General features: G+C 66.2%; 1 protein-coding gene across 1 annotated transcript in view; it reads left to right on the top strand.

Moving 5' to 3' along the window:
* The window catches only part of CROCC2 (ciliary rootlet coiled-coil, rootletin family member 2), an 83,075-nt gene that overhangs the window by 68,048 nt on the left and 1,640 nt on the right, over positions 1–13,387 (top strand). The window contains exon 29 of the mRNA XM_066281150.1: positions 10,035–10,163. Within this exon, the coding sequence (XP_066137247.1) occupies positions 10,035–10,163 (129 nt within the window). The remainder of the gene's footprint in view (positions 1–10,034; positions 10,164–13,387) is intronic.

Raw genomic sequence — 13,387 nt, 5'->3', positions numbered from 1 at the left:
CCTGGGCCCCCACGCGTCCCTGCGCCTCTGTCCTGAAGTGTCCTCCCCCCATGCGTCCCTGCGCCTCTGTCCTGAAGTGTCCACCCCCAGCGCTGCTCTCTGGGCCCCCATGCGTCCCTGCGCCTCTGTCCTGAAGTGTCCTCCCCCCAGCGCTGCTCCCTGGGCCCCCACGCGTCCCTGCGCCTCTGTCCTGAAGTGTCCTCCCCCCAGCGCTGCTCCCTGGGCCCCCACGCGTCCCTGTGCCTCTGTCCTGAAGTGTCCTCCCCCCCACGCGTCCCTGCGCCTCTGTCCTGAAGTGTCCTCCCCCCAGCGCTGCTCTCTGGGCCCCCACGCGTCCCTGTGCCTCTGTCCTGAAGTGTCCTCCCCCCAGCGCTGCTCCCTGGGCCCCCACGCGTCCCTGCGCCTCTGTCCTGAAGTGTCCTCCCCCCAGCGCTGCTCCCTGGGCCCCCACGCGTCCCTGCGCCTCTGTCCTGAAGTGTCCTCCCCCCAGCGCTGCTCCCTGGGCCCCCACGCGTCCCTGCGCCTCTGTCCTGAAGTGTCCACCCCCCACGCGTCCCTGCGCCTCTGTCCTGAAGTGTCCTCCCCCCAGCGCTGCTCCCTGGGCCCCCACGCGTCCCTGCGCCTCTGTCCTGAAGTGTCCTCCCCCCAGCGCTGCTCTCTGGGCCCCCACGCGTCCCTGCGCCTCTGTCCTGAAGTGTCCACCCCCCAGCGCTGCTCGCTGGGCCCCCACGCGTCCCTGCGCCTCTGTCCTGAAGTGTCCTCCCCCCAGCGCTGCTCCCTGGGCCCCCACGCGTCCCTGCGCCTCTGTCCTGAAGTGTCCTCCCCCCAGCGCTGCTCCCTGGGCCCCCACGCGTCCCTGCGCCTCTGTCCTGAAGTGTCCTCCCCCCAGCGCTGCTCTCTGGGCCCCCACGCGTCCCTGCGCCTCTGTCCTGAAGTGTCCTCCCCCCAGCGCTGCTCCCTGGGCCCCCACGCGTCCCTGCGCCTCTGTCCTGAAGTGTCCTCCCCCCAGCGCTGCTCCCTGGGCCCCCACGCGTCCCTGCGCCTCTGTCCTGAAGTGTCCACCCCCCACGCGTCCCTGCGCCTCTGTCCTGAAGTGTCCAGTCCTCCCCCCAGCGCTGCTCCCTGGGCCCCCACGCGTCCCTGCGCCTCTGTCCTGAAGTGTCCTCCCCCCAGCGCTGCTCTCTGGGCCCCCACGCGTCCCTGCGCCTCTGTCCTGAAGTGTCCTCCCCCCACGCGTCCCTGCACCTCTGTCCTGAAGTGTCCAGTCCTCCCCCCAGCGCTGCTCTCTGGGCCCCCACGCGTCCCTGCGCCTCTGTCCTGAAGTGTCCACCCCCAGCACTGCTCTCTGGGCCCCCACGCGTCCCTGCGCCTCTGTCCTGAAGTGTCCTCCCCCCAGCGCTGCTCCCTGGGCCCCCACGCGTCCCTGCGCCTCTGTCCTGAAGTGTCCTCCCCCAGCGCTGCTCCCTGGGCCCCCACGCGTCCCTGCGCCTCTGTCCTGAAGTGTCCTCCCCCCATGCGTCCCTGCGCCTCTGTCCTGAAGTGTCCTCCCCCCAGCGCTGCTCCCTGGGCCCCCACGCGTCCCTGCGCCTCTGTCCTGAAGTGTCCTCCCCCCAGCGCTGCTCCCTGGGCCCCCACGCGTCCCTGTGCCTCTGTCCTGAAGTGTCCACCCCCCACGCGTCCCTGCGCCTCTGTCCTGAAGTGTCCTCCCCCCAGCGCTGCTCCCTGGGCCCCCACGCGTCCCTGCGCCTCTGTCCTGAAGTGTCCTCCCCCAGCGCTGCTCCCTGGGCCCCCACGCGTCCCTGTGCCTCTGTCCTGAAGTGTCCTCCCCCAGCGCTGCTCTCTGGGCCTGGCCTCCTTGCTGACCTTGACCTTCACCTTCCCGGCTCTCGGCCGAGTCCGGGGAGTCCGTGCGGTTTAGCTGCCCGGTCTGCGCGCCGGTGTGTTTGCCTCGACGGCTCTCTCCGGCCCGGCCCGTCTCCTGAGAGCGTCCACTACCCTTTTCTGACACAGATTCCCTCTTCCTGGCGGTCACTCTGTTCTTCTCCTTCGCGACGCTCAGGTCTGAGTCCTCAGGTTGACTTTGTCTCCTGAGCCGCAGTCCACGGCTTTGTCCCTCGTGACGTCTTTAAAGAAGGGAGTGTGGTCTGGCTCAAAGTTGGGAGTGCAGAGAAACCCCACCCCCCGCCCCGCCCGGCCCTGGGGACTTCATGGGACACTGTCCAGGTGTTTCAGGCCCAAATGAAAGGCAGAGAGAAAGGTTCCAAGGGGGAGCCCTCGGGGCTGTGGGGGCCGTGGGGCCGTGGGGGTCGTGGGGCCGTGGGGGTCGTGGGGGCCGTGGGGGCCATGGGGGCCGTGGGGCCGTGGGGGTCGTGGGGGCCGTGGGGGCCGTGGGGCCCTGGGGGCTGTGGGGGCCGTGGGGCCATGGGAGCCCTTGGGGCTGTGGGGCCATGGGGGCCGTGGGGCCGTGGGGGCCGTGAGGGCCGTGGGGCCGTGGGGGCCGTGGGGGCTGTGGGGGCAGTGGGGCCGTGGGGTTGTGGGGGTCGTGGGGGCCGTGGGGGCCGTGGGGCCGTGGGGGTCGTGGGGGCCGTGGGGGCTGTGGGGCCGTGGGGCCGTGGGGGTCGTGGGGCCATGGGGGTCATGGGGGCCGTGGGGCCCGTGGGGGCCGTGGGGGCCGTGGGGCCGTGGGGGCCGTGGGGGCTGTGGGGGCAGTGGGGCCGTGGGGGCCGTGGCAAAAGCAGCCCTGATCCCTCACTAGAGTTTTCTGTTCCAAGAATGGGGTTGGCGAGGACCCTGCTCTGGGGACCAGCTGTGGTGACTGGGGGCCTTCCTGTTCCTCACACGTCGTGACCCTTATCCCCAGAGCCCTCCCTCCACGTCCAGCGGCCCCCCCAGCCCTGGTCCTCTGAGCCAGGGGGACAGGGGGACAGGAGGGCCATGGTCTCTTCTGGGTGTTATTTAGATCAGTGGTCCCCAATCCCCGGGGCCGTGGACCGGTACCGGTCCATGGGCCATTTGGTACCGGTCCGCAGAGAAAGAATAAATAACTCACATTATTTCCGTTTTATTTATATTTAAGTCTGAATGATGTTTTATTTTTTAAAAAATGACCAGATTCCCTCTGTTACATCCGTCTAAGACTCACTCTTGACGCTTGTCTCGGTCACGTGATACATTTATCCATCCCACCCTAAAGGCCGGTCCGTGAAAATATTTTCTGACATTAAACCGGTTCGTGGCCCAAAAGAAGTTGGGGACCACTGGTTTAGATTGTCTGTGCCCATGTTAATTTTTCTGCTTGATCAAGAATGTACTACATCTTTTAGTGAAGCGTGTGGACTAAAACCCATCAATATTGCGTCAAATCGTCCCAGGATTCTGGCAGTCACCATTTCTCCCATTTTCTGGCTGGTGGAAGTTCAGGTCTCCAGCGCCAAGGAGAGCTTTTCCAAATTCTGTAAACTGTGGGCCACCGCGGGGGGGGGGGGGGGGTGAGACTTGCCGAAGCCACGGGCCCTTTAGCCAAACGGCGAGGCCAGGCACCAGGGCCCTCCCCGTGGGTGAGCCCGGGTAAGGCCTGCACATCCGTCCGCGGGGCTGGGATTTTCTCCCTTCCACATAAGCTGGCGTGTTTGTCAAGAGAAACTTTAATTAAAAACATATTTTTCTAATTAAATGGTAGGCCGTGCTGTGCAAACAGTAAGATTCTTGTTTGGGAGCAAATCCCTCTCGTTTCCAGGGCTACCCTGGGGATTCACGCACTGGGCCAGGGTGTGAGGACGCACGCCTGCCCCCCCCGGGGGGGGGCACAGCCCACATCACCGACCCCACGTGACCCTGCGTCGGAGCCAGGTCTCAGCCTCGCTGGCTCTGGGTCACGGCGGCCTCCTGGCACCAACGTGCCATGCCCGACCCCACCGGCTCTCACATGCCCGCGCCAGAACCCCTCGCACGCCCCGCCTCCCCTGAGAGGGTCCCCCGGGCCCGACCTGAGCTCCGTGCTGGGTCCAGAAGCAAAGCCGGGAGCCCTCGGCCTCCCTGCCGGGCACAGGTCCGTCGGCTGGGGTCACGGAGCAGACTCCTCACGTCCTGTCCAGACTGTCGGCGTCCGTTTCGTTAGTGGGGTGTCTCTACGGGCTTGTTCAGTGCGAGGATTATCCCCTCCTCATGAAGGGAATAGGTGAGCTTTCCAGCTCTTTTCAGTTTTTTTTTAATCACCTAGAATAACCCAAGTACCGCATTCCTCCATGTATCAGACGCACATTTTTCTGAAAAACGCGGGGTCTAAAACGCCGGGTGCGTGTTATACAGCGGTTGTGGCATTTCAGACGCCACAGATGGAACTGAGGACGAGGCAATAGATGAAGACAGGGATTCGTCATCAGACACAGACGAGGACAAGCTCATGGATGGGAGTTTTGACAGTGATGAGGAGCGGTATGAATTTTATGATGAATAAAACTTGAGTTCAGTCACTTGATGTAATCCTTTTTTTTTTTTCTCCAAATTTCGGGCCCCAAAATGAAGGTGCGTTTTCTACGCGGGGAAATGCGGCAGCTTCCAAGTTAAGCTTTTTTAAAGGTTAGGTTGAATTTACCTGCAAAGCCCGCCCTCCTGGCCTCTTGGGGGAGTCTCGGCTTCTTCCCCCTTCTGCGTGTTCTGTCTCCCAGGCTGTCCAATTCCCCTCCCCTTCCTGGGTCAGTCTCTATCACTCGGCCAGCTGGTGCCCAGTACCTCTAAGTGCACACGTGGTCGCCATCGTCGGTGGTGGGTGGTTCTACCTGCAGTTCGACCTGCGCCTGCCTCCTGGGTGACCTGTGTCTGCCTCCTGGGTGACCTGCGCCTGCCTCCTGGGTGACCTGCGCCTGCCTCCTGGGTGCGGGAGGTTTTCTGCTCGTTTCTCCGGACCCAGTGTGCCAACAGCTCGCCTCTTCCTCTGGACTTTCCAAAGGGTCGGCCTCTGTCTCTTCTCTCCTCTTTGTCTCGTGTGTACGCCGTTAGGCTTTCGGCTTTCCTGACGCCCTCTCTCGGTTGTGGTCACTCTCCCGATGGCCACCATTGAAGAAGGGGCGTGTCTATGTTCCGACTTTCTCTTTCCCTGGTAAGCGTGTTCCGGGTCACGCAGGCTTCCCTGATTGCGTGTGCTGTGGGACCCACGGCTTTTTCTCCTGTTCGCCCATCCTCTGGGAACTTTTCGTTTTTATTTCTTCTTTAATCCGCGGGTTCATCGTTGTTTTGTTTCTTCACGTTGGGGCCACTTCCTGTCGCGACGTCCAGCCTCGAGGGCGCGGCTCAGACCGCGTGGGCTCCTCGGTCTGCTTCCGGGAGGAGCTGCGTTCGCGCTCCCCGAGCGTCCTCTGTTGACTGGTAGCTTTTTGCTTCTTCGGTCTTGGTTTGGTCCAGTTGTTTGCAGTGTGTTTGGAGGGACACTGGACGAGCTGATCGCCCAGGGGACAGGGAAGAACAGGTGATGATAACTGACCTAACGTCGGCGTGGTCACTGCAGGAGGGCTCGCGCAGGCTGGACAGAGAGGCCAGCAGGATGGGGCGGGGCCCAGAGGCGTTCGGCCATCTCTAACCAGCTCTGACCATAGGCTCCTATCTGGGCCACCAAGTCCCACTGTGCAGAGTGAGGGAGGTCCACCCCCTTATGTCTGAGCAGTTCTGGGGCTTGTTGTGTCCTGAGACTGCCCGGAGGGTGGAACCAGCTCATGAAAGAATGGACTCGTCAGGCCCTGGCCGGTTGGCTCAGTGGTAGAGCATCAGCCCGGCATGTGGAAGTCCCGGGTTCGATTCCCGACCAGGGCACACAGGAGAAGCGCCCATCTGCTTCTCCCCCCCTCCCCCTCTCCTTCCTCTCTGTCTCTCTCTTCCCCTCCCGCAGCCGAGGCTCCATTGGAGCAAAGTTGGTCCGGGCGCTGAGGATAGCTCCATGGCTTCTGCCTCAGGCACTAGAATGGCCCTGGTTGCAACAGAGCGATGTCCCAGATGGGCAGAGCATCGCCCCCTGGTGGGCGTGCTGGGTGGATCCCAGTCGGGCGCATGCGGGAGTCTCTCTCTGCCTCCTGCTTCTCACTTCAGAAAAATACAAAAGAAAGAAAGGATGGACCACGCTTAACCCAGTGGATGAAAAGGAATCAAGCTGAGGGCCTGAACCCCAGGGCCCGAAGGACGGTCTTGGGGGCACTGTGCACGCTCTACTCCACGGTGCTGGGGGCGGGCTGTTCACTGAGACCCCCGCCTGCTCTTAGAGCACGAGACATTTCCCACCGTCCTCCTGCCAGACCTGCACCTCACAGCAGCCCCCAGAGGGTGGGGCCTCTCACAGCCCTCCTCCCTCCTTCTCTGAGTCCCGACAAGACCCCTGTCAGACAGATGGGGAAACTGAGGCTGGTCCACGTCCCACTCTTCCCTCCGCGGCTCCCAGGTGGGAGCCACAGGGGACAACGCTCTAAACTGGGCAGACGGCCGGGGTCACGCAGTCCGGGGGCGATCGGGACCCTCTCGTGTGAGGCTTGCTTCGCCAGCCCCCTCACAGGGTCAGGACTCAGGACCAGACACAGGAGACGAGTCGCTCAGCGGCACGTAGGGAGTTGTCCCAGGGGCGCCCCGTTCCACGTTACGGTGAATTTGAATTCCACGGACACCGAGTCCCTGTGAGAGGAGCCTGCTGCTTCACGCAGGAGGTCTGGGCCTCGTCACAACACCACGGAGTACTTGAGCCGCATTGGGAGGAAACCTCTGACTTTCTGTTGGGGAAAGTATACAAACAGGAAACTGTCATTTTACAAATGGCAAGAGAGGGTGGGACATCACAGTTTCGGGGACAAGCACTGCCCCCCTCCCTGTCCTTTTCAAAGGACCTCTGTCAGCCAAAAACGCATGTGCAGAGTCACTCCCCGCCTCCTCCGAGGAGCCCTCCTGCATAGGCCAACGTCTGCTCCAGCATTTGCTGAGGCTACAGTGAGAGAGTGGACAGACGGCCCCCCAGACACAGCACCCAGGACACGACAGCTGTGGTCACTGTGGAGGAGGCCTGTGAGCTGCGGGCGGGCCCCTGCCCGGGTCACTGGGGTCCCTGCACCGTGAGGCTCCCCCTGCCCGGGTCACTGGGGTCCCTGCACCGTGAGGCTCCCCCTGCCTGGGTCATCGGGGTCCCTGCACCATGAGGCTCCCCCTGCCTGGGTCACTGGGGTCCCTGCACCATGAGGCTCCCCCTGCCTGGGTCATCGGGGTCCCTGCACCGTGAGGCTCCCCCTGCCTGGGTCACTGGGGTCCCTGCACCGTGAGGCTCCCCCTGCCCGGGTCACTGGGGTCCCTGCACCGTGAGGCTCCCCCTGCCTGGGTCATCGGGGTCCCTGCACCGTGAGGCTCCCCCTGCCTGGGTCACTGGGGTCCCTGCACCATGAGGCTCCCCCTGCCTGGGTCACTGGGGTCCCTGCACCGTGAGGCTCCCCCTGCCTGGGTCATCGGGGTCCCTGCACCGTGAGGCTCCCCCTGCCCGGGTCACTGGGGTCCCTGCACCATGAGGCTCCCCCTGCCTGGGTCATCGGGGTCCCTGCACCGTGAAGCTCCCCCTGCCTGGATCATCGGGGTCCCTGCACCGTGAGGCTCCCCCTGCCTGGGTCACTGGGGTCCCTGCACCATGAGGCTCCCCCTGCCCGGGTCACTGGGGTCCCTGCACCGTGAGGCTCCCCCTGCCCGGGTCACTGGGGTCCCTGCACTGTGAGGCTCCCCCTGCCTGGGTCACTGGGGTCCCTGCACCGTGAGGCTCCCCCTGCCTGGGTCACTGGGGTCCCTGCACCGTGAGGCTCCCCCTGCCCGGGTCACTGGGGTCCCTGCACCGTGAGGCTCCCCCTGCCCGGGTCACTGGGGTCCCTGCACCGTGAGGCTCCCCCTGCCCGGGTCACTGGGGTCCCTGCACCGTGAGGCTCCCCCTGCCTGGGTCACTGGGGTCCCTGCACCGTGAGGCTCCCCCTGCCTGGGTCACTGGGGTCCCTGCACCGTGAGGCTCCCCCTGTCTGGGTCACTGGGGTCCCTGCACCGTGAGGGTCCCCCTGCCCGGGTCATCGGGGTCCCTGCACCGTGAGGCTCCCCCTGCCCGGGTCACTGGGGTCCCTGCACCGTGAGGCTCCCCCTGCCCGGGTCACTGGGGTTCCTGCACCGTGAGGCTCCCCCTGCCTGGGTCACTGGGGTCCCTGCACCACGAGGCTCCCCCTGCCTGGGTCACTGGGGTCCCTGCACTGTGAGGCTCCCCCTGCCTGGGTCACTGGGGTCCCTGCACCACGAGGCTCCCCCTGCCTGGGTCACTGGGGTCCCTGCACTGTGAGGCTCCCCCTGCCCGGGTCACTGGGGTCCCTGCACCGTGAGGCTCCCCCTGCCTGGGTCACTGGGGTCCCTGCACCGTGAGGCTCCCCCTGCCTGGGTCACTGGGGTCCCTGCACCGTGAGGCTCCCCCTGCCTGGGTCACTGGGGTCCCTGCACTGTGAGGCTCCCCCTGCCTGGGTCACTGGGGTCCCTGCACTGTGAGGCTCCCCCTGCCTGGGACATCGGGGTTCCTGCACCATGAGGCTCCCCTGCTGGCTCAGTGCCCAGTCTCCCTTCTGGCCCCCACACCCCACAGCCCCTCAGCTGGCCCTGTCTCCCTTCCCCCAGCAGCCAGGCTTCAGGGGGGTCTGCGCCTCCGCCTCCCCCACACCCTCAGCCCCTGCCACACACACACACACACACACACACACACACACACACACACACACACACGTGACAAGGCCACCAGCAATGTTTGTCTCCACCCCAATGGTCTTTTTTAGGTCAATGTCTCCCTGGCCACTTGAGGCACTTCACAAAGAAGCTGGCCCCTCCCTCCCTATTCCCGCCGGCCCTCTGGTCCTCCCTGAGTGGCCACCTCTGCTTCTCCTTGCCCTGACATCCACGTGGCTGGGACCCCTCTCTCCCTTCTCACTTCTCACCGGGGCGCCCTCTCTCCTCTGGTCTCCAGAGCCACCTGGTTCTGCAACCATGTCCCCCCGGCTAGAGACTCCTGGTGTCCCCCCCAAGACTGAACTTTGAAACTTCACCCCCAAACATGCTCCCCTCTGGGTGCGTGGGTCCACACCTGGGAGTCCTCATTCGCCACACGGCCCCTCCGGGCGCTGGGCCCCACGTCACAGCCTTTTCCTCCCCCCTCGAATCCATGGGATGCGTGGGAGGATTCAAACGCTGAGGCCACTCCGGGTCACAGGCTGCCGCGAGCTTCCCACCGGGCAGTCCGCGCAGGACTCCCATGAGGTCTCCGGGCCCCACAGTGGGCCGGCTTGGGGCCCAGGGGGCCTGACAGGCACTGTCCTCCTTGTGAAGGCTCAGAGCAGAGGGGTGACGAGGGCAGGGCTGCTGTCACAGGGGAGACGGCCTGGCTGGGTGATGTCAGTGTGGGCCCGGGCCCAGCTAGGTCCGTGAGGCTGCAGGGCTGAGCCGGGCCCCGGGCAGGCGTCCGGCCTGGGCAGCGAGGCTGCAGGGCTGAGAGCAGGACCCCGGGCAGGTGTCTGGCTTGGTCAGTGAGGCTGCAGGGCTGAGCCGGGCCCCGGGCAGGCGTCCGGCCTGGGCAGCGAGGCTGCAGGGCTGAGCCGGGCCCCGGGCAGGCGTCCGGCCTGGGCAGCGAGGCTGCAGGGCTGAGAGCAGGACCCCGGGCAGGTGTCTGGCTTGGTCAGCGAGGCTGCAGGGCCCCGGGCAGGCGTCCGGCTTGGGCAGTGAGGCAGGGTCCGGAGGCGGGGGGTGGGGGGCCCGTGGGGGGTGAGCCTGGGGTGGCTGGTGTTCACTCCAAGGCCGGAAGCAGGGAGGTCCTCCCGGACGTGCCTCCAGGGCCGCTCTGGCCGCAGCACAGAACCTGCCGGGCTCAGCCTTCTCCCGCCCGGGGCCTCCTGTCCAGGCCCCCGAGGCTGCGTTGCAGACTGCCCCACGGGGAGGGGAGCGTTCTCGCCTCCTCACCTCTCACCCACCTGCGGCAGGGCCTGGGTGGACACCTGTGACTCCCTCCCCAGGGTCAGCTGGACACACTGCGCCGGGCCCTGGACGAGAGCCGGAGACACGGCCGGCAGCTGGAGGAGCAGGTCGCCAGCCCGGAGCGCCGGAGCCAGGAGAGGGCCAGAGCGCGGGGGTCCCCGCGGCAGGTGAGGCCCCGGAGAGCCAGCCCCTGGGCGTGAGCGTAGCCCAGGTGTTCAGACACTAGCCGGTGCCCAGCTGACCAACCGGGAATCCGAAGGGGTCCCCTGCTCCTGTGACCCAGGGGCCCAGCCCACGCGACCCAGGGGCCCAGCCCACGCGGCCTCTCCCTGCCCGGTGCTCAGGGGGCAGCAGCGCAGGGGGCCGGCCGTGGGACACAGCCTCCCTGCGCCCCGAGGGCCCTGCCTGCAAGGGGGTCTCATGGCTCTGCAGGCACGCCAGGCACAGGTTCGGGCTCTGATGGGTGGTCCCTAGAGAGGCGGCCGGGGTCCCCCGCAGGGGTTCCTGGCCGGTCGCAACAAGAGCCCCTGTGAGCACGCCTGGGCCGCAGCTGGGCACAGGGGGTCACTGCCTGTCCCCCCAGTGCAGAGAGCTGAGCGGAGTGCGGGGACAGCTGCTGGGTCCCCCCTGCGGCGCTGGCCCTGGGCAGGGCTGTGGGCGGGGCAGCCTACCCGGCTTCCCCTGTGTCAAGGGAACCGGGCGTCCGTCACTCGCAGCTGTGTTAAGTGGCACCCGGCAGACTTTGCAGGGCACCTCGGGTCCAGCGGCTCCCTGGCTTGTCACCGTGTCACCTGCTCCCGAGACTGGCCTCCCCCTGGGCAGGCTTGTCTGGTCTGGGCAGTGTGTCTCGGGGGACCACAGGGGCCAGGCTCTGCCTCACCGGCTGGTAGAGTGAGGCACAAGGGGACAGGGGCCCAGGGCTCTCAGATTCTGAAGGAGGAAGATCCCGAGAGGGTGGAGCAGTCAGGGTGGAGGCTGCCACCCCCTGGGGGCAGGAAGGAGGGTGACCTGTGTGTCAGGAGCAGAGGCTGAACCAGGAGCAGCCGGGGTGTCCACGGAGGGGACAGGGTGGGGGTGACGGCTGCGTGCACACTGACCTCACGTGCCCCGAAGGAGCGGCAAGGCCCCCTGGCGAGGGCACCGCTGGGCCTGGTGCCTCCAGGACAGGCTCTGTCCCCCGTCCCAGGCCGGCCCTGGCCACCAGGCACACGACACCCAGCTGAGGCGGACTCAGGGACAGGAAGGTCTTCCAGAAGGGAGTGGCCAAGTCAGCGGGGGACAGAGACCCCGGGGGTGGGGGGGACAGGATGGGAGTGTGGATGGGGACACAGAGGCACCGCAGGTCAGGACAGTCACAGACAGCCACACTGGCCAGCCCATCCACGCAGGGCGACCTGCCCTCCCAGGCAGGAGGGTCGGCCAGCTGGGTCATTCCGGTCCTCACGGTCCTGCATGGCCACTCCCGGGGGGCGGGGGCTGAGGCTCAGCGGGCCATGGCACTGCCCGGCCTGGGGGGAGGGGAGGAACAGCTAATGAGTTCCAGGTCAGCTGTGAGGGCCGCAAACCCATAAACCCTTTATTGGTGTCTCAGGGGGAAGCCGGCTGTGGTGTTTGTTTGTTTTGGACTCGCTTCTCCCTGCCTGCAGCTCTGCCAGAACTGTCAGTGGGATTTTAAAGAAACAGGACTTCCTTTCTCCGCAGAGGGGGCTCCGTTCCTCGCGGTCCTGCGCTGGTCACGCTCTGACCGCTGACCCCGGGGCCCCGCCCCCAGCAGGCTGCTCCTCCATGAGGCCCAGGCCCTGAACGGAGCCTGACCGGGGCTGCCGTGGGCCAGAGCTGGCCCCCTGAGACGGCCGCCCTCCCCCCCCACCCGGCCCCAAACGTGGTCCGGCAGGCGGGACCCACAGGGCCAGCCGGGGGCAGCCGGGCAGTGCACGGACCTGGTTTGGAGAGAGGGCCTGGGCTCTGATGCTGCCCAGCTGCTGACAGGCCGGTGCCCCCCGCAGAGCTACAAGGCTGGACCCATGAGGCATGTCCAAGGGTCAGTTCCCTCCTCCAAAGGGACATCCAGGGGGGCCAATAGAGCCCCACCAACCTCCCACCAGAACGATTTGTCTCCTGCTCACTGGGTGTTTTTAACCCTCCAGCTCACACCCTCCCGCCCGGTGTCCAGCCCCTGGCTCCTGGCAGGAGGGGTGGTGATGAGAAGAGGCTCTCCTGAGGTGGCTTGCAGCCCCAGGAGGATAGACTGTGAGGACAGTGAGATGCAGGCTTGCCGGGGCCAGGTCAGGGAGAGGGCCGAGCCTGCACTCAGCCGGTCCTGTGAGCCGGGTCCGGGTGTGGGGTGCAGGGTGCCAGGCCCCGTGCGCCGGGAGGACTGCCGAGAGGCCCGGGAGGCAGGGCCCAGGATGAAACCGAGGAGAGCAGAGGCGCGTCCCCCACTGGGGACAGCTCTGAAGCAGAGGGCAGCCTGACCCCGTGCTCTGCAGCTCCCACCCGATGGCCCGGGGCGGGGCCGGCTGTCCTGGCCCCAGACAGCGCCGTGCCCCACCCAGCCAGTACTCAGGGGACCCAGAGGGTGGGCCACCATGTGTCTGTCTCAGGAAACACACAGTGTGCACTTAGGCGCGGGGCAGCTGGGCGTCTCCCACAGAGGGAGATGCGGAGGGGCCTCTAGGTCACCCTGGGAGCATGGGACGGCCAGGAGACCTGGTGAGCGAGCCCACAGACCAGAACAGAGGGAGTGGGCAAGCACAGGGTCAGGCAGGCCACAGGCAGGCCCAGGGCTGCTCCCCTGTGTTTTTCTGGGGGATTTCCCCTTCCACCGCTGGGCAGACTCCCCTCCCTGCTGACGAGAAATTTGCAATCCAGTAAAAGGCAGTAAGATTCAGCCTGTGTTGTCCATGGGACCCCCAGTCGAGCCAAATGGGAACCAGGGTGTCACTAAAGCAGACGGGAGTCCCACCTGTAGACCTGTGAGTGGGGCTCTAGCCTAGACCAGGCCACTGCCTGCTTGCTGGCCCTGGGGGGGTCCACGTCCCAGCAGAGGGCAGGGCCCACTGCTGGATGGGCTGGATGAAGGAACAGTGGCCCCCAGGGGCGAGCAGAGGGCAGTGAGGGCTGGGTTCTCACCCCAGGTCCAGACAGCGAAGCTGGGGCCGGCCCACGCCCAGCAGCACCAGGAGCCGGCTGACCGGCACCAGCAAGGCCTGGCTGCAGAGGCCGAGCAGACCCTGGAGTCCTGAGAGCAGATACGGCTGGGGCGGGTGGAGGTGCTGGAGGAACAGGTGGGGCTGGGGTGGGTGGAGGGGAGGGAGGAGGTGGGGAGAGCGTAGCTCCCTGCCCCCCAGCCTGCCTGGTCTGAGGGCCCGCGGGGGGCTCGGCCCTGCCA

The sequence above is a fragment of the Saccopteryx bilineata genome, chromosome 5 (assembly GCF_036850765.1).
Source record: "Saccopteryx bilineata isolate mSacBil1 chromosome 5, mSacBil1_pri_phased_curated, whole genome shotgun sequence".
Lineage (NCBI taxonomy): Eukaryota > Metazoa > Chordata > Mammalia > Chiroptera > Emballonuridae > Saccopteryx > Saccopteryx bilineata.
The sequence above is the reverse complement of the archived record's forward strand: the minus strand, read 5'-3'. Positions and strand labels throughout refer to the sequence as shown.